The sequence below is a fragment of the Orcinus orca genome, chromosome X, assembly GCF_937001465.1.
Source record: "Orcinus orca chromosome X, mOrcOrc1.1, whole genome shotgun sequence".
NCBI lineage: Eukaryota > Metazoa > Chordata > Mammalia > Artiodactyla > Delphinidae > Orcinus > Orcinus orca.
This window is the reverse complement of record NC_064580.1, coordinates 81420845-81439792: the sequence shown is the minus strand read 5'-3', so window position 1 is coordinate 81439792 and position 18948 is coordinate 81420845. Positions and strand designations below refer to the sequence as shown.

At 37.4% G+C, this 18948-nt stretch overlaps 1 protein-coding gene across 2 annotated transcripts in view; it reads right to left on the bottom strand.

Annotated features, from left to right (window-relative positions):
* Window positions 1–4422: 4422 nt before the first annotated feature.
* Window positions 4423–18948, bottom strand: part of FAM133A (family with sequence similarity 133 member A) — a 55253-nt gene continuing 40727 nt past the window's right edge. For both annotated transcript variants that reach the window (XM_033405541.2, XM_049705153.1), the window contains exon 5: window positions 4423–7408. In XM_033405541.2, the coding sequence (XP_033261432.1) occupies window positions 6556–7305 (750 nt within the window). In that variant the 5' untranslated portion in view covers window positions 7306–7408 and the 3' untranslated portion in view covers window positions 4423–6555. The remainder of the gene's footprint in view (window positions 7409–18948) is intronic.

The window sequence follows — 18948 nt, the reverse complement described above, 5'->3', positions numbered from 1 at the left end:
CTGTTTCATGAAGAGAAGACAGGAAAAAATGAGATCTTAAAAACTACAGGGAATTTATTTTACTATTTGCACTTTGGTGATGTATTGATGTAGATATATACACACACATGTGAGGCAAGGGAGTATTAAGACTTGGGGTGCAGCGGAGTACTATATTGGGATGCAAAGGGATATCTTTTGCTTTTGAAATGGAAATGATAGGAGTGGTTGAAAAGCTGGAGAGTTTGAAAGCCTAAATATTTCCATGGATTAATTCACTTAATTGTAGGGCTTCTGTGAAGCAGTCTATCTCCAAGGCCTGCACACTTAATCTCCACACTGTACTCCTCTAAATTTGGCATTAAGTTTTTGCACCTAAATTTGCAAATAAAGTCTATGATAAAAGCTGCAACATGGACTAATCCAAACCAAATAACTTATACCAAGCCCCCGTTTCATAGCATTTAATGTCAACTATATAATAACTATGCTTAGGTAAAATGATTGGCAGTTGAGGTCTGGCCTAGGTTCTGAACTGGGATGGGAGGAAGGTAGTCTCATGGCTATCAACAGACAGCTGCAATTGTCTGTGTATAGAAAAGACTTAGAAATACTAATATGAAAAGGGGTTTTCAAGTCCAGAAACAAAGAAGTACGTAAGTACTTATTTTAAACATAAGCAACAACAATCCTGCCATGAGGTTGGGGAGGAGTTAATCAAGTTCCCTTGGTGGGAGACTTTATTGTCTACAGTAGTCTTTCAAAGAATGTGGGGTGGGGGGGTCCTTTGGCCACACTATGTATTTGAATCCTGTAAGAGGTTGATACAATGCTATCAAAGGAAACAAGATGGGGAACAGGGTTCAAAACCTTTATTTATTCAAAATCTTTAATTTTTATTATCAACTAAAGGTTTTTGAAGATATCCTTTAATTATTTCTGTGAAACAGGCTTTTTATGAAAGTACTACGTATAGTCAGACTCCATAAGTAAAATAATAAATGAATGAATGAATGCTTTCCTGAGTTGTCAGCATTATTATCTGAAGCTCTTTGATGTAATTCCACAGAGTCTAAAAACATCAGGGAATAGCCTGAATTGTGGGAATACTAACCTCATAGTCGGCAGGCCTGTCACAGAGCAGGATGTACAAACCAAATGCAGAGACTCTCAAACCACCCAGGTTTTTCTTCTTGTGTGGAGAATAACCTGGATTTTACAAGATCATATTTTAACCATTCATTCTTAGATAGTATTATTGCTAAAAGCATTTGATCAAGATTTTTTTGAAAAATAAAGTTCATACAAATATTTGATAATATAACCATTTTTAAGTGATACAAATTGGTTATTTTAATGGTTAATAAGTTAGTTTCTATTTATATTTCATTAGTTTCCATAGAGCTATAGCATTTTGAGTTCTCAGTAAGATAGCAAAATGGGTGATCATTTTTCAGCATATAAAATAATTCTATAAACTTTATTTCAGCTTAAATTCAAGGAAAAAATAAAAGGTTTATTTTCTCCACATGGGAAACAAGATGTTAAAACTAACTAGCAATAAGATGATTTATCATGGCAATATTATTAATTTTTGTAAACAGCTTCTGAGAAAAGACATCTGAAAATACCATATATAGAGTTCTGAATTATACCATTCATAATAGCTTATTGGAGGGAATATTAGCATATCCAAGCTATCCTTAAAACAGTTATTCTCTTGGCAAGTTTCTGAGCACAAAATCATACTTGTGTTGTGTCAATATTATCAGCCTCCATCATAAAAATTGATCCAATTTCTTCTTATGAATACTTACTTGAACATTTTTACATCTGGAAAATACAATCCCTCAAGTAGCTTGCTGTATAATCAGGATTTTAAAGAAGTGCAAATCATCACTATTCACAATAGCCAAGACATGGAAACAACCTAAATGTCCATCGACAGAAGAATGGATAAAGATGTGGTACATATATACATGGAATATTACTCAGCCATAAAAAAAAGAATGAAATAATGCCATTTGCAGCAACATGGATGGACCTGGAGATTATCACACCAAGTGAAGTAAGTCAGAAAGAGAAAGGCACATATCATATGATATCACTTATATGTGGAATCTAAAGTATGATACAAACGAACCCATCTATGAAACAGAAACAGAATCACAGACATAGAGAACAGACTTGTGGTTGCCAAGGGGGAGGGGGCTGGGGGAGAGATGGAGTGGGAGGTTGGGGTTAGAAGATGTAAGCTTTTATATAAAGAATGGATAAACAACAAGGTCCTACTGTATAACACAGAGAACTATATTCAATATCCTATGATAAGCCATAATGGAAAAGAATAAAAAAGAAAAAAAGAAAGAAGTGCAAGTCATATTAATGATGCCCAGCATATCTATGTATGGAAAGTGGTGTTTCTTCTGGTTCTAGCAGAAATTTGGTAAGATGCACTAGATTTTCTTTCATTTTATCTTGGTATAAATGTCCTTGATACATATTACAAAACACATGAACCTTGAAAGTATTATGCTAAGTTAAAGAAGTTGGCCACAAAAGACCACATATTGTGTAATTCCGTTTATATAAAATCTATAGAGACAGAAAGTATGTGGAGGCTGGGGGGTGGTGGGGAGGATAAGATACGGAGTTTCTTTTTTGAGGTGATTAAAATGTCCTAACATTGATTGTGGTTACACTTACATATATCTGTGAGTATACTAAAAAAACCGAACCACATATTTTTAAAACATGAACTGTATGGCATGTGAATTATATCTCAATAAACTGTTTAAAAAGTGAGTCAAGGAGCTTATACATAGCATTGGTACATTGGATTTATTCAGATTCTCTTTTTTCCAAGGGCCTGACCAAGTAATTCAATTTAATGAAAATCACAAGGCACCTATCATGTGCAAAATGCTGTGTACCATCATTGCAAGAGATAAAAGATGAAACCGCCTTTACCTTTCAGGAGGTTACAGTGCAGAAAGGGAAATGATGATATAATAATGATGATGATGATGATGATGATGATGATGATAGGAAGAGGAGGGAAAAGAAGGGTTAGCATTCACTGAGTATTTGCTATGTTCCAAGAACTGTGTTAAATGCTTTAAATGTTATTTTGTTTTATTCTCATAGCAACCATAGAGATAGATACTGTTATTTTTCTGATTTTTACCTGAGGAAACAGACACATAAAAGGTGAATTAACTTACATAGGGTCACACATCAAGAAACGGCAGGGTGAGAATTTTAACGTAGTGCTTAGCCAAGAGCCAGCGCTCTTAACAACTTGAGTCTATAGATACACAAAATACATAATACAAGGTAGATTGAGGTGTGTCATGAAAGAGTCAAATAAAAGTGATAGAGTCACCTGAAGAAAGAACACATCTTATTTGCGGCTCAGGAAGGACTAGAAAGAACACATCTTACTTGCAGCTCTAAAGTACATGGGTATGTTTGAATATTTGACTACAATTTTCATGAGTCATGAAGTAGCTTCAAACCTATATCACAAATTAAATACTTATTTTTTTGGTAAAATAAATATGGTCAAACAGAAAATGACTACAGAATCACAATGTCAAAGGTGAAACTTTCTCAAAATAAATTTATAATAGACAAAGAAACTATCACAAGATATAAAACCAGAACCCCCAATTCTAGTCATTCTCCTTATCTCCAATCTAATCCTTTATTTTCAGCCTGAGATCTTTCAAACTCTTCTTTTTGTGCTTGCAATTACATTCCTAATCTAGATTGTACCGATTTTCCCCCTCTCCTGTCTACTTTCTTATTGACTTTCCCACTGCTTCCCTTCCCACAGTTAGTTGAATATTATGGCTAAAGCTATTCTTATGAATCACATAAAGCACATCACTAATAACAACTTTAGTGCTTTTCACATAAAGGATAAGTTATTTTGCTTTCAGTCTGGAGGCTACATATTAAATGTTCACCTATATCTACTTAGTCTATTGTCCTTTACATATTTCCATATCACTTTTCTCTACCATCGTCTATACTTACATCTAAAGAATAGCATCCCTGTTCTTTATTGAGTTCCCATGAGTGCTTTTAAAATTGCCTTCCTAAAACCTTTACTGGAAGATTGTTTTGGCCATAATCAGAGGAATAATGAAGTAATTTTACTTCCTAGACAGTCAGCATTGCTGATAAGTATGAAACATGCTAGACCACCCTCTTCTTCAGTCATTACATAAAAACCAATGTTATTTTATTAAATAACATTTACTTCTGCTATGGCATAAGTGATCACCTCTGAATCATTCTGCCGACTACACAAAGATGTGATAGAAAATATGTGAATTATTTTATGTAAATAATGAAACAGACATTCTAGAGTTCTATGTTACTATTTAGAGTAGGATAGGTGATTGCTGTGGTAATAAAAAAGACCCAAAATCTCAGTAGCTTAACACATAACAGTTTATTTCTCACACTCAGAACATTCACTGTAAGTGCATCAGCTCTCCAGGGCAGGTCCCTTACAAATAGCGACTTAGAGATACAGGTTGCATCCATCTTGTAGGTACACTATTTGGAGGACACTGCTTTCAGGTCCTCATGGCAGGTAAAGAGAGCTGGAGGGTCACGCAGGACTTTTTACTGCTCCAGTATTGAAACGACACATCACTTCTGTTTACAATCTCTCTGTAATCCCTCTGCTAGAAGTAATGGCATTGCCTAACTACAAGGGGCTGGGAAGTGAATGGGGGCACATAGATATTTGATAGCTGTTAATGTCTTTGCCACATTCTACAAATAATATAAGCTTTTTTTTCATATTTTAATGAAAAACAATTTTTGAAAAACTCTATATGGATAGAAAATATCTCTTAAATGCAATAGTTTTTATCAGCATATAGACATATATTTTAGGAAACAGCTAAAGTTATGAAGCTTCAATGTGACCTAACAAGGCATTACATTTATAATGGTCCAAGAATGTTACTGAGAGATTCCGGGGTATGCACTGCAAAAATTTGGGGACCCAGTATGTTATTTATCTACCAGATGTTTTCTATCTTTATAATAATTTTACTTGTGATTCAAGGGAGCTGACATGAAATCAGCTATTTAAAAAAATAGCTATTTATTCTCTCCTCATGCTAAAATACTTTGTACATATGACATTACAATTAGCACATCCTCTGTAACAGGTGCTTTTGTTAGACATCAATTTATAATTCCTATTACTCTGATATAAAAAATGTAGAGTAAAAATAAATTTCAACTTATTTCAGCATAGTGGCAAATGTGATTCAACAACAAACACAAGGCAACGAACTCCAAATGTTAGTAAAATGTGAAACAGAAAGATTATAATCTCCTAAATTTAACTCCTATTTTAATTCAATATTAATGCTTAAGACAAGAAATTTTTAAACAGCATAGTTGCTAAGATTTTGGCAGTAGTTTTATGTAACAAGACATACAGCGTACTAAAGGTCTGGCACTCAACTTGCTTACAGTAAACCAGCTTCAATATGAAGGCATTAAATATTTTTTAAAAACCTTCTTTTTACATGCTAAATATTTTGGCAAGTGTGCAATTAAACACAGTCATGAAATTAAGATAGTAAGATTAAGAAATTACAAACTTGAAACTTGTATCCTAAGCATAAATCATATAAAAAAGAATTACTGGTTATATAGAATATCTCTGGATAATCAAAACTTAATAGTATATAGCATGCAAAATATTTCAGAATCTTTATTAATCAAAAAATACCAGGGTCTATTTAAAATTATTCCCCTCCAAAGGGTATCAAAGTTAATTCAAATCGTGTAACACTCTAACACTAAATACTATTCAGTACTGTCAAAATGGAGGTAAATTTCATAAAACTGGGGCCTTACATATACTGTAAATTGCTGTCTTTCTTGTTCATGTGAAACAGCATACATTACTAAGTAATAAAAGAATGGCTGCTGCACTGGCAAAAATAGGATATATAAGGATCAAAGGCACACTATTCAGCTCGCCAAAGTGAGAGCAAACTCTTTTTCCCCCACAAACCCTTTCCCCATGTAAACAAAATTTCATTAAGGAGAAAAGAAAACTAAACTAAACTTTTCATCTTCAAAAGTAAGTATTTTGAGACAATGTTAAGTCCATGCTTCAAAAATGTCAGCTATTGTCACCTGGATATTTCTGATTATATTTTAAAGATGTAGCCAAATTCGATACTTTTAACATTAGATCCACTGTTTGGTCAAAATTATTTACCATCTAAAACATTTTACTTTAATTCCAAACATTTTAACCACTAGTATAACAACACGGTTTTGCTCTCAGAAGAATTAGCCAGTGGAGGGAAGAACACACAAAAAAACCCAAAATCCTACATATAAGCTGCAGGCAACAATTATGGCCCTTTCTGGCACAGTAGCATTTGACTGGCAACTCAAAGTCCAGGAATAATTCTACTAACACAGGGAAACTCATGCATTTTGGTAAATATGCCCTAACATTCACAGCTGAATTTCCTTTACACCTTGCTTTTTTTCAATAGGGAAATCTTGCTTTTTTTCTTGATATTATCCGGACTTGTGACCTGAACCTGACTTCTTTTTCTTCTTCTTACTATGTTTTTTGTGCTGTTTCTTCTTCTTCTTCTTTGCTTTTTCCATTGCTTTTTCTCGCTCTTCACGTCTTCTCTTCTTTTTTGCTTGTACCTCCTCTTCATAATCTGATTCTGATGAGGACTCTGATGATAAAGGTTTACCCTCAGGACAAGTCTTCTTTCTTTTTTTGCTGAGACTTCTAATATACTTTTCTTTGCCTGTTTCATCCTTTGATTTCTTTTTCTTTTTTACAGATTCTTTGCTCTCTGATTCAGATTCACATGTACAGCTTTCTGATGATTTGTATGAACGGTTCTTCTTTTTCTTTCTCTTTTTTCCTTGTTTCTTTTCCTCATCCTCAGAATCTGAAGAACTGCTTGAAGAATCAGAGCTTGATGTAGAAGAAGATGAAGACTGACAAGATTTCTTCTTTTTCTTTTTCTTTCTTTCTCTTTTTTTGGATGAGCTCTCATTTCCACTTAATAATTTCTCTCTGCTTTTTTCTAGTTCCTTCTTCCAATTCTCATTCATTTTTTCTTCAAATTCAGCTAATGCCTTGGAGCCTTTCTTTTTATTTTCTAATTGTTTCTTCACTTCTTCCCAGGTGGGCCTTGGTCGATTCAGATAATCTTGTATTGTGGGGCCTGCAGATTGAGATGGGCCCCTCCATCTGGCCATTGCTATAGGATTCATATAGGCCACCCGATTGTCCCGCTTCCCCATGGTGCCTGATGGTTCCCAGAGCCGACTCTCAGTTGCTAAAGAGAATAAAGATAGACATCCTCCTTAAATTCTTCATCTGCTAGTATACCAAGTGGGCTCCATTCTGTGAGAGAAGCAGATGGAATGATTACAAAACACCTTTAATATAAGACAAAGTAAGCACATAAGTTTAATTGGTCACTGTCTATCACATAGTACAGTAGAAAAATTTCCAAAATCTTAGACCTTGAGAAAAAAGAATATACACACAAGATTTTTGCATGTTTTAGATGTTGTGGTATGAATATAACATAAAGTGTTTTTTATATCTCATGTAAGGTTCTGTTATCTAAATTTTTTTAATAACTATTTCCTTTTATATTGTATGATAATTACCTTTTTTTTCTTTCTTTCTGCCTTATATGGTATAAAGAGAGAGAGGAATTTCTATAGCTAAATTCTATACCAGGCAGACCTTCTCCATTTTAGTAGAGTGCAGCACAATCCACTCTACTCTTTGATAGAAACCTAGGAGTCATACCTGAAAAATCCTTCTCCCTCAATTATCACATCCAATTCATACTAAATCCTGCTGTTTAAACCCCCACAACAATAGGTCTCATGTCCATTCACTTTTCTCCAAATATATTGTCATCAACATAGTCCAGGTACTGTCATTTTTCATTTGGACTATTAATCTCTAGTATCTATTGTTTATTATGTGCCAGGGACTGCTTAGTGTTGTGCAGTGGATTATCTCGTTCAGCCTCCAGACTAACCCTACGAAGTTGATCCTATTATTATCCCTGTTACACAGATGAAGAAACTGAGGCTTAGAGAATTTGAGTAATGAGTACTTGCATAAAGTAACATAAAAAATGGCAAATGGCAAAACCAGGATTTAAATCAAGGCAGCCTGTCGCCAAACCCTGCACACCTAACACAACATTATATTGCCTCCTTATATCAACCTCTTATTTATTTATTTATTTATTTATTTATGGCTGTGTTGGGTCTTCGTTGCTGTGCGCAGGCTTTCTCTAGTTGCGGAGAGTGAGGGCTACTCATCGCTGCAGTGTGCGGGCTTCTCATTGCGGTGGCTTCTCTTCTTGCACAGCATAGGCTCTATGTGTGTGGGCTTCAGTAGTTGTGGCTTGCGGGCTCTAGAGCGCAGGCTCAGTAGTTGTGGTGCATGGGCTTAGTTGCTCTGCGGCATGTGGGATCTTCCCGGACCAGGGATCGAACCTGTGTCCCCTGCATTGGCAGGCGGATTCTTAACCACTGAGCCACCAGAGAAGTCCCTCAACCTCTTAATTGACAGCCCTATATTTACTCTTACTCTCTTCCATTCCAGTCCCACACTGAAATCAGAAGGATCTTAAAATACTCCAATGGCTTTACATTTTAATGAGAATTAGATCCACACTCCTATAAAGATCCTGCATGATCTGTCTTGCTTATCGCTCTTACACTTCATTGAGAGTTATTTACTTCTTTTTTTAATTCTATCTTTTCCAATCTTCTCTTGGTTTCTGGAACATGTTAAGCTCCAAGCTTAGCCACCATGGCCAGTTCCACCTCATCTTCATGCCTCAGTTTAGAGGTCAATTCCTCAGAAAGGAAATTATTAGGTGGAACTATATAAAATCACCAATTATACAGAAAAAAAGTCAAATACCAGTAATTTCACATGGCTCAACCTTATATTATGTTGCCTCTGTATCTATCCCTTATAGTCATTATTCTGCATCACAGTTCCTTGTTTCTTTTATTCGTAGCACTTAGAAAATTGAGGATTATTTTTTTTATTTGACTATTTGGATGTCTGTGTTTGTGTGTGTGTGTGTATGCATGTGTGTATTCATTGCTAAATATAAGGCTAAGAAGGGTAAAGGTCATGTTTGATCTGTCTTATCACCATGGTGTTCCCAGTACCTAACATGGCATCAGGCCCACACTAAGTACTCAATAAATATTTGCTCAATAATAAACAAACTAATGAATGGATTGATGCAGGGGTAACTCTGTGAGAGAGGGGCATTCACAGAAGCCTCCTGTAGTTGGTGATGTCAGTATAGGATTTTGAAGGATAAATAGGAGTTCACCTGGGAAATGAGGAAATGACAGACATTCCCCAGGCAGAAGAAACAATATGTGAAAAAACAGAGAAATCTGAAAGAGCACCATGTATTTAGTGTTGATGGAGCCTAAAGTGCAAGAGGGTAGCAGCAGGAGGTAAGGCTGCATAGGAAGTAAATAGCCTGATCCTAGAGCCTTTCTTAGGTTATTTTAACATCTTGGATTTTGTCCTATACTTGTTAGGAAGCTAGCAAAGTCTGAAGAGAAAGATAATCAGACATATCACAGATTTTTCTGTCAGTCTCCATCTTGACTTTGACCCTTTAAGTCACCCTAACATACCTACCCATCATAAGCTCAACGCCACAGATTTTACGGTGACTCTTGGTAATAGTTTCTTGGGTTTGATTTGTTGTGTTATCTTATTCTCCTTCCTCTTCAGTTCTGCCCAGCTCCTCTTAGGTATTTTTGTCATTTTCATTCTTACTGCTACCCTAAAGGTTGTCAAATATCATTGTTTCCCAGACTTGATCATCAAAAGCCCTTAATGACTTTATTTAATATTCAACTTGCTGGTTGTTTCTGCTACTGCACACTTAGAATAGCATAATCCATTCTAATTACAGTTCCTTGAGACCTAGTCCTGACATCATCTAGAAAGAGAGGCAAAGACCAATTCACAAAGGATTTGGATGCGATGCTGAGGTTGGGATTTATTCTATGGGACTTACAGTGAAGCTAATGGGGAGGTGTGGACTATTTTAAGCCAGAGAGTGATTTGGTCACACTTGAGTGCTTAAGAGACAATTTCTTACCAGCTGAAGACAATGAGATTCATTCAAGTATTCATACAGATATAAAATGAGTCTGAACTAAAAATAGTGGTATAATGAATGAAAAGAGGGGGAAATACAAGAGACATGTTTAGGAGATGCTACTAAAATTAACGATCAGTGAGATACAAAGGGTGAGGAAGATAAAGGAATCTAGGCTAAAGTTCTGGCTTGTGAGACAAGATACAAGGCAATGCCAGTGACTGGGTAATATAGGAAACGGCATAGACTTTGAGAAAAGGTCTGGGCTTAGTATTGGATTCATAAAGTTTGAAATGAAGTGAATCCACATGTAGGAAATTGGATGTATGGGTGTTAGCACTCTGGAATGTGACCTGAGTTAGAGATATAGGATTGGCAGTCACTGAGTGATGGCTAAAGTCATGAGAGAAAATTGAATCACCTTGGGGAAGATTTCAAATGAAAAAAGGTTTGAGCACTGGATCCAATTTAATAACAACACACAAGGGGCTGGCAGAGAAAGTAAAGCTTCAGAAAATTAGCCAGAGTGGTAAGAGCTAGACCAGTATCAGAAAATAAAGTTAGAGTCACAGAAACACAGTGGGGAGAGTAAAGTTTCAAGGTGAGGGCAATAATCCTCAAAGGACTATGGTCATGAATTTCATGTGAGCAACTTTTAAACATTAAAATTTGAGGAAAAATCCTAAATATCCATCAATAAAAAACAAGTTATATCAATTATAGTATACGTATACAATGGAATACTACATCCACAACATACTGTTGAGTGAAAAGTTCACCAAATGTAAACATTTGTTATCTCTGCATGTGGAGAGGCATTATTTCCTTTTGTAAGTTTCCCTATACTATTTATATTTTTTACAATGAGCAGGTATTATCTTTAACTTTAAAAAATCCAGAATAGGGCTTCCCTGGTGGTGCAGTGGTTGAGAGTCTGCCTGCCGATGCAGGGGACACAGGTTCGTGCCCCAGTCCGGGAAGACCCCACATGCCACGGAGTGGCTGGGCCCGTGAGCCATGGCCACTGAGCCTGCATGTCCAGAGCCTGTGCTCCGTGGCGGGAGAGGCCACAACAGTGAGAAGCCTGCGTACTGCAAAAAAAAAAAAAAAAAAAAAAAGTCCAGAATAAAAGGTGTTATGGACAACAATATTAAATGCAACAGATAGGTCAAGTAAGATAAAATCTGAAAATGTCTATTATATTTGGCTATAAAGAAATCATTAGTAACCATTGCTAATGCAATTTCAATTAATTAGGGCAGAAGCCAGATGACAGTGGGTTAAAGACTAAATGGGAGGTGAGAAAGTAGGGACATAGGGTACATAGACTCACTTGAGAAGGAAAGTAAAGTGATAAGAGGGCAACTATAATGAGGGATGAAGAATTTTAAAAAAATGATTTTTTACTGTTGTTTGTTTTTATCAAAGAAGAAACTTGAACATGTTCAGAGGGTGACAAGGTAAAATAGAAAGACTTTTAAGAAGACAGGAAAGAGGGAGGAGCTTCAAGATGGTAGAAGAGTAAGACACGGAGATCACCTTCCTCCCCACAGATACACCAGAAGTACATCTACAGGTGGAACAACTCCTACAGAACACCTACTGAACGCTGGCAGAAGACGGCAGACCACCCAAAAGGCAAGAAACTCCCCACGTACCTGGGTAGGGCAAAAAAAAAAAAAAGAAAAAAGAAAAAACACACACAAAAGAATAGGGACGGGACCTGCACCAGTGGGAGGGAGCTGTGAAGGACGAAAGGTTTCCACACATTAGGAAGCCCTTTCGCGGGCAGAGACTGCGGGTGGCGGAGGGGGGAAGCTTCAGAGCCACGGAGGAGAGTGCAGCCACAGGGGTGCGGAGGGCAAAGCGGAGAGATTCCCTCACAGAGGATTGGTGCTGACCGGCACTCACCAGCCTGAGAGGCTTGTCTGCTCACCCGCCAGGGCAGGCGGGGCTGGGAGCTGAGGCTTGGGCTTCGGTCGGAGTGCAGGGAGAGGACTGGGGTTGGCGGCGTGAACACAGCCTGCAGGGGGTTAGTGCACCACGGCTAGCCAGGAGGGAGTCCGGGAAAAGGTCTGGAGCAGCCGAAGAGACAAGAGACTTTTTCTTGCCTCTTTGTTTCCTGGTGAACGAGGAGAGGGGATTAAGAGCGCCGCTTACAGGAGCTCCAGAGACGGGCGCGAGACGTGGCTATCAGTGCAGACCTCAGAGACGGGCATGAGACACTAAGGCTGCTGCTGCCGCCACCAAGAAGCTTGGGTGTGAGCACAGGTCACTCTCCACACCTCCCCTCCCAGGAGCCTGTGCAGCCCGCCACTGCCATGGTCCCGTGATCCAGGGACAACTTCCCGGGAGAACGCACGGCGTGCCTCAGGCTGCTGCAACGTCATGCTGGCCTCTGCTGCCGCAGGCTCGCCCCGCATCTGTACCCCTCCTTCCCCCCCGGCCTGACAGAGACAGAGACCCCGAATCAGCGGCTCCTTTAAGCCCGGCCTGTCTGAGTGAAGAACAGATGCCCTCAGGTGACCTACACACAGAAGTGGATCCAAATCCAAAGCTGAACACTGGGAGCTGTGCGAACAAAGAAGAGAAAGGGAAATTTCTCCCAGCAGCCTCAGGAGCAGCGGATTAAAGCTCCACAATCAACTTGATGTACCCTGCATCTGTGGAATACCTGAATAGACAACAAATCATCCCAAATTAAGGAGGTGGACTTTGGGAGCAAAGATATATATATATATTTTTTCCGTTTTCTCTATTTGTGAGTGTGTATGTGAATGCTGCTCTGTGTGATTTTTGTCTGTACAGCATTGCTTTTACCATTTGTCCTAGGGTTCTGTCTGTCCATTTTTTAAATTATTACTTAAAAAATTGTTTTCTTAATAATTATTTTTTAACTTTTATTTTAATAACCTTTAAATTTTATTTTATTTTATTTTATTTTATCTTCTTTCTTTCTTTTCTTTCTCCCTTTTATTCTGAGCCATGTGGAGGACAGGCTCTTGGTGCTCCAGCCAGGTGTCAGGGCTGTGCCACTGAGGTGGGAGAGCCAAGTTCAGGACACTGGTGCAGAAAAGACCTCCCAGCTCCACGAAATATCAAAAGGTGAAAATCTCCCAGAGATCTCCATCTCAACACCAAGACCCAGCTTCACCCAAAGACCAGCAAGCTACAGTGCTGGAAATGCTATGCCAAACAACTAGCAAGACAGGAACAAAAACCCATCCATTAGCAGAGAGGGTGCCTGAAATCATAGTAAGGCCACAGACACCCCAAAACACACCACCAGAAGTGGACCTGCCCACTAGAAAGACAAGATCCAGCCTCATCCACCAGAACACAGGCACTAGTCCGCTCCACCAGGAACTCTACACAACCTACTGAACCAACCTTAGCCACTGGGGACAGGCACCAAAAACAATGAGAACTATGAACATGCAGCCTGCAAAAAGGAGACCTCAAACACAGTAAGTTAAGCAAAATGAGAAGACAAAGAAACACACAGCAGATGAAGGAGCAAGGCAAAAACCCACCAGACCTAACAAATGAAGAGGAAATAGGCAGTATACCTGAAAACCAATTCAGAGTAATGATAGTAAAGATGATCCAAAATCTTGGAAATAGAATGGAGAAAATACAAGAAAAGTTTAACAAGGACCTAGAAGAACTAAAGAGCAAACAAACAGTGATGAACAACACAATATATGAAATTAAAAGTTCTCTAGAAGGGATCAATAGCAGAATAACTGAGGCAGAAGAAGGGATAAGTGACCTGGAAGATAAAATAGAGGAAAGCACTACTGCAGAGCAGAATAAAGAAAAATGAAAGAAAAGAATTGAGGACAGTCTCAGAGACTTCTGGGACAATATTAAATGCACCAACATTCGAATTATAGGGGTCCCAGAAGAAGAAGAGAAAAAGAAAGGGACTGAGAAAATATTTGAAGAGATTATAATTGAAAACTTCCCTAATATGGGAAAGGAAATAGTAAATCAAGTCCAGGAAACACACAGAGTCCCATAGAGGATAAATCCAAGGAGAGATACGCCAAGACACATATTAACCAAAGTATCAAAAATTAAATACAAAGAACAAATATTAAAAGCAGCAAGGGAAAAACAACAAATAACACACAAGGGAATCCCCATAAAGTTAAAAGCTGATCCTTCAGCATAAATTCTGCAAGCCAGAAGGGAGTGGCTGGATATATTTAAAGTGATGAAGGAGAAAAATCTATAAGCAAGATTACTCTACCCAGCAAGGATCTCATTCAGATTCAACAGAGAAATTAAAACCTTTACAGACAAACAAAAGCTAAGAGAATTCAGCACCACCAAACCAGCTTTACAACAAATGCTAAAAAAACTTCTCTAGGCAGGAAACACAAGAGAAGGAAAAGACCTACAATAATAAACCAAAAACAATTGAGAAAATGGGAATAGGAACATACATATTGATAATTACCTTAAATGTAAATGGATTAAATGCTCCACCAAAAAGACATAGACTGCCTGAATGGATACAAAAACAAGACCCATATATATGCTGTCTACAAGAGACCCACTTCAGACCTAGGGACACATACAGACTGAAAGTGAGGGGATGGAAAAAGATATTCCATGCAAATGGAAATCAAAAGAAAGCTGGAGTAGCAATTCTCATATCAGACAAAATAGACTTTAAAACAAAGACTATTACAAGAGACAAAGAAGGACACTACATAAAGATCAAGGGATCAGTCCAAGAAGAAGATATAACAATTGTAAATATTTATGCAGCCAACATAGGAGCACCTCAATATATAAGGCAGATGCTAACAGCCATAAAAGAGGAAATTGACAGTAACACAATCATAGCAGGGGACTTTAACACCCCCCTTTCACCAATGGACAACTCATCAAAAATGAAAATAAATAAGGAACACAATCTTTAAAAGATACATTAAACAAGATGGACTTAATTGATATTTATAGGACGTTCCATAAAAAAACAACAGAATACACATTCTTCTCAAGTCTTCATGGAACATTCTCCAGGATAGATCATATCTTGGGTCACAAGTCAAGCCTTGGTAAATTTAGGAAAATTGAAATCATATCAAGTATGTTTTCTGACCACAATGCTATGAGACTAGATATCAATTACAGGAAAAAATCTGTAAGAAATTCAAACACATAGAGTCTAAACAACACACTACTTAACGACGAAGATGTCACTGAAGAAATCAAAGAGGAAATCAAAAAATATCTAGAAACAAATGACAATGAAAACACGGTGACCAAAAACCTATGGGATGCAGCAAAAGCAGTTCTAAGAGGGAAGTTTATAGCAATACAATCCTACCTTAAGGAACAAGAAACATCTCAAATAAACAACCTAACCTTACACCTAAAGTAATTAGAGAAAGAAAAACAAAAAAAAAACCCAGAGTTAGCAGAAGGAAAGGAATCATAAAGATCAGATCAGAAATAATTGAAAAAGAAATGAAGAAAACAATAGCAAAGATCAATAAAATTAAAAGCTGGTTCTTTGAGAAGATAAAATTGATAAACCATTTGCCAGACTTATCAAGAAAAAAAGGGAGTCGACTCAAATCAATAGAATTAGAAATGAAAAAGGAGAAGTAAAAACTGACACTGCAGAAATACAAAGGATCACAAGAGATTACTACAAGCAGCTATATGCCAATAAAATGGACAACCTGGAAGAAATGGACAAATTCTTTGAAAAACACAACCTTCTGAGACTGAACCAGGAAGAAATAGACAATATAAGCAGACCAATCACAAGCACTGAAATTGAAACTGTGATTAACAATCTTCCAACAAACAAAAGCTCAGGACCAAATGGCTTCACAGGCAAATCTATCAAACATAGAGAAGAGCTAACACCTATCCTTCTCAAACTCTTCCAAAATTTGGCAGAGAGAGGAACACTCCCAAACTCATTCTGCAAGGCCACCATCACTCTGATACCAAAACCAAAGAGGTCACAAAGGAAGAAAACTACAGGCCAATATCACTGATGAACACAGATGCAAAAATCCTCAACAAAACACTAGCAAACGGAATCCAACAGCACGTTAAAGGGATCATATGCTATGATCAAGTGGGGTTTATCACAGGAATGCAAGGATTCTTCAATATATGCAAATCAATCAATGTGATATACCATATTAACAAATTGAAGGAGAAAAACCATACGATCATCTCAATAGATGCAGAGAAAGCTTTCAACAAAACTCAACACCAATTTATGATAAAAACCTCCAGAAAGTAGGCCTAGAGGGAACTGTCCTCAACATAATAAAGGCCATATATGACAAACCCACAGCCAACATCGTCCTCAATGATCAAAAACTGAAACCATTTCCACTAAGATCAGGAACAAGTCAAGGTTGCCCACTCTCACCACTATTATTCAACATAGTTTTGGAAGTTTTAGCCACAGCAAGCAGAGAAGAAAAAGAAATAAAAGGAATCTAAATTGGAAAAGAAGATGTAAAGCTGTTACTGTTTGCAGATGACATGATTCTATACACAGAGAATCCTAAAGATGCGACCAGAAAACTACTAGAGCTAATGAATGAATTTGGTAAAGTAGCAGGATACAAAATTAATGCACAGAAATCTCTTGCATTCCTATACACTAATGATGAAAATCTGAAAGTGAAATTAAGAAAACACTTCCATTTACCATTGCAACAAAAAGAACAAAATATCTAGGAATAAACCTTCCTTAGGAGCCAAAGGCCCTGTATACAGAAAATTATAATACACTGATGAAAGAAATTAAAGACGATACAAATAGATGGAGAGAGATACCGTGTTCTTGGATTGGAAGAATCAACATTGTGAAAATGACTATACTACCCAAAGCAATCTACAGATTCAATGCAATCCCTATCAAATTACCACTGACATTTTTCACAGAACTAGAACAAATATTTCACAATTTGTATGGAAACACAAAAGACCCCGAATAGCCAAAGCAATCTTGAGAAAGAAATACGGAGTTGGAGGAATCAGGCTCCCTGACTTCACACTACACTACAAAGCTACAGTAATCAACACAGTATTGTACTGACACAAAAACAGAAATATAGATCAATGCAACAGGATAGAAAGCCCAGGGATAAAGCCCCACACCTATGGTCACCTTATCTTTGATAAAGGAGGCAAGAATATACAGTGAAGAAATGACAGCCTCTTCAATAAGTGGTGCTGGGAAAACTGGACAGCTACATGTAAAAGAATGAAATTAGAATACTCCCTGATACCATACACAAAAATAAACTCAAAATGGATTAAAGACCTAAATATAAGGCCAGACTTATCAAACTCTTAGAGGAAAACATAGGCAGAACACTCTATGACATAAATCACAGCAAGATCCTTTTTGACCCACCTCCTAGAGAAATGGAAATAAAAACAAAAATAAACAAATGGGACCTAATGAAACTTCTAAGCTTTAGCACAGCAAAGGAAACCATAAACAAGATGAAAAGACAACCTTCAGAATGGGAGAAAATATTTGCAAATGAAGCATCTGACAAAGGATTAATCTCCAAAACATACAAGCAACTCATGCAGCTCAATATCAAAAAAACAAACAACCTAATCCAAAAGTGGGCAGAAGACCTAAATAGACATTTCTCCACATAAGATATACAGATTGCCAACAAATACATGAAAGAATGCTCAGCATGATTAATTATTAGAGAAATGCAAATCAAAACTACAATGAGATATCATCTCACAGCGGTCAGAATGGCCATCATCAAAAAATCTACAAACAATAAATGCTGGAGAGGGTGTGGTGAAAAGGGAATCTTTTTGCACTGTTGGTGGGAATGTAAATTGATACAGCCACTATGGAGAACAGTATGGAGGTTCCTTAAAAAACTACAAATAGAACTACCATATGACCCAGCAATCCCACTACTGGGCATATACCCTGAGAAAACCATAATTCAAAGAGTCATGTACCAAAATGTTCACTGCAGCTCTATTTACAATAGTCAGGACATGGAAGCAACTGAAGTGTCCATCAACAGATAAATGGATGAAGAAGATGTGCCACATATATATAATGGAATATTAGTCAGCCATAAAAAGGAATGAAACTGAGTTATTTTTAGTGAGGTCGTTGGACCTAGAGACTGTTATACAGAATGAAATAAGTCAGAAAGAGAAAAGCAAATACTATATGCTAACACATATATATGGAATCTAAAAAAAAAATGGTCAGAAGAACCTAGGGGCAAGACAGCAATAAAGATGCAGACCTACTACAGAATGGACTTGAGGATACAGGGAGGGGCAAGGGTAAGCTGGGACAAAGTGAGTGAGTGGCATGGACATATATACACTAGCAAACGTAAAATAGATAGGTAGTGGTAAGCAGCCACATAGCACAGGGAGATCAGCTTGGTGCTTTGTGACCACCTAGAAGGGTGGGATAGGGAGGGTGGGAGGGAGGGAGATGCAAGAGTGAAGAGATATGGGGACATATGTATATGTATAACTGATTCACTTTGTTATAAAGCAGAAACTAACACACCATTGTAAAGCAATTATACTCCAATAAAGATGTTAAAAAAAAAAGTAAAAGAAGAAATGCAAGAGAGGGAATAATTCTTTAGGGCAAAACCATAGAAGAAACAGAGGTATCAGAGTCATAATTAGAAGATCTCTCTTGAAAGAGCAGAGGCAAAGAATAAAGGGTATGGGTGTAGAGTTGTGTGTGTGTGTGTGGGGGATGATGAAA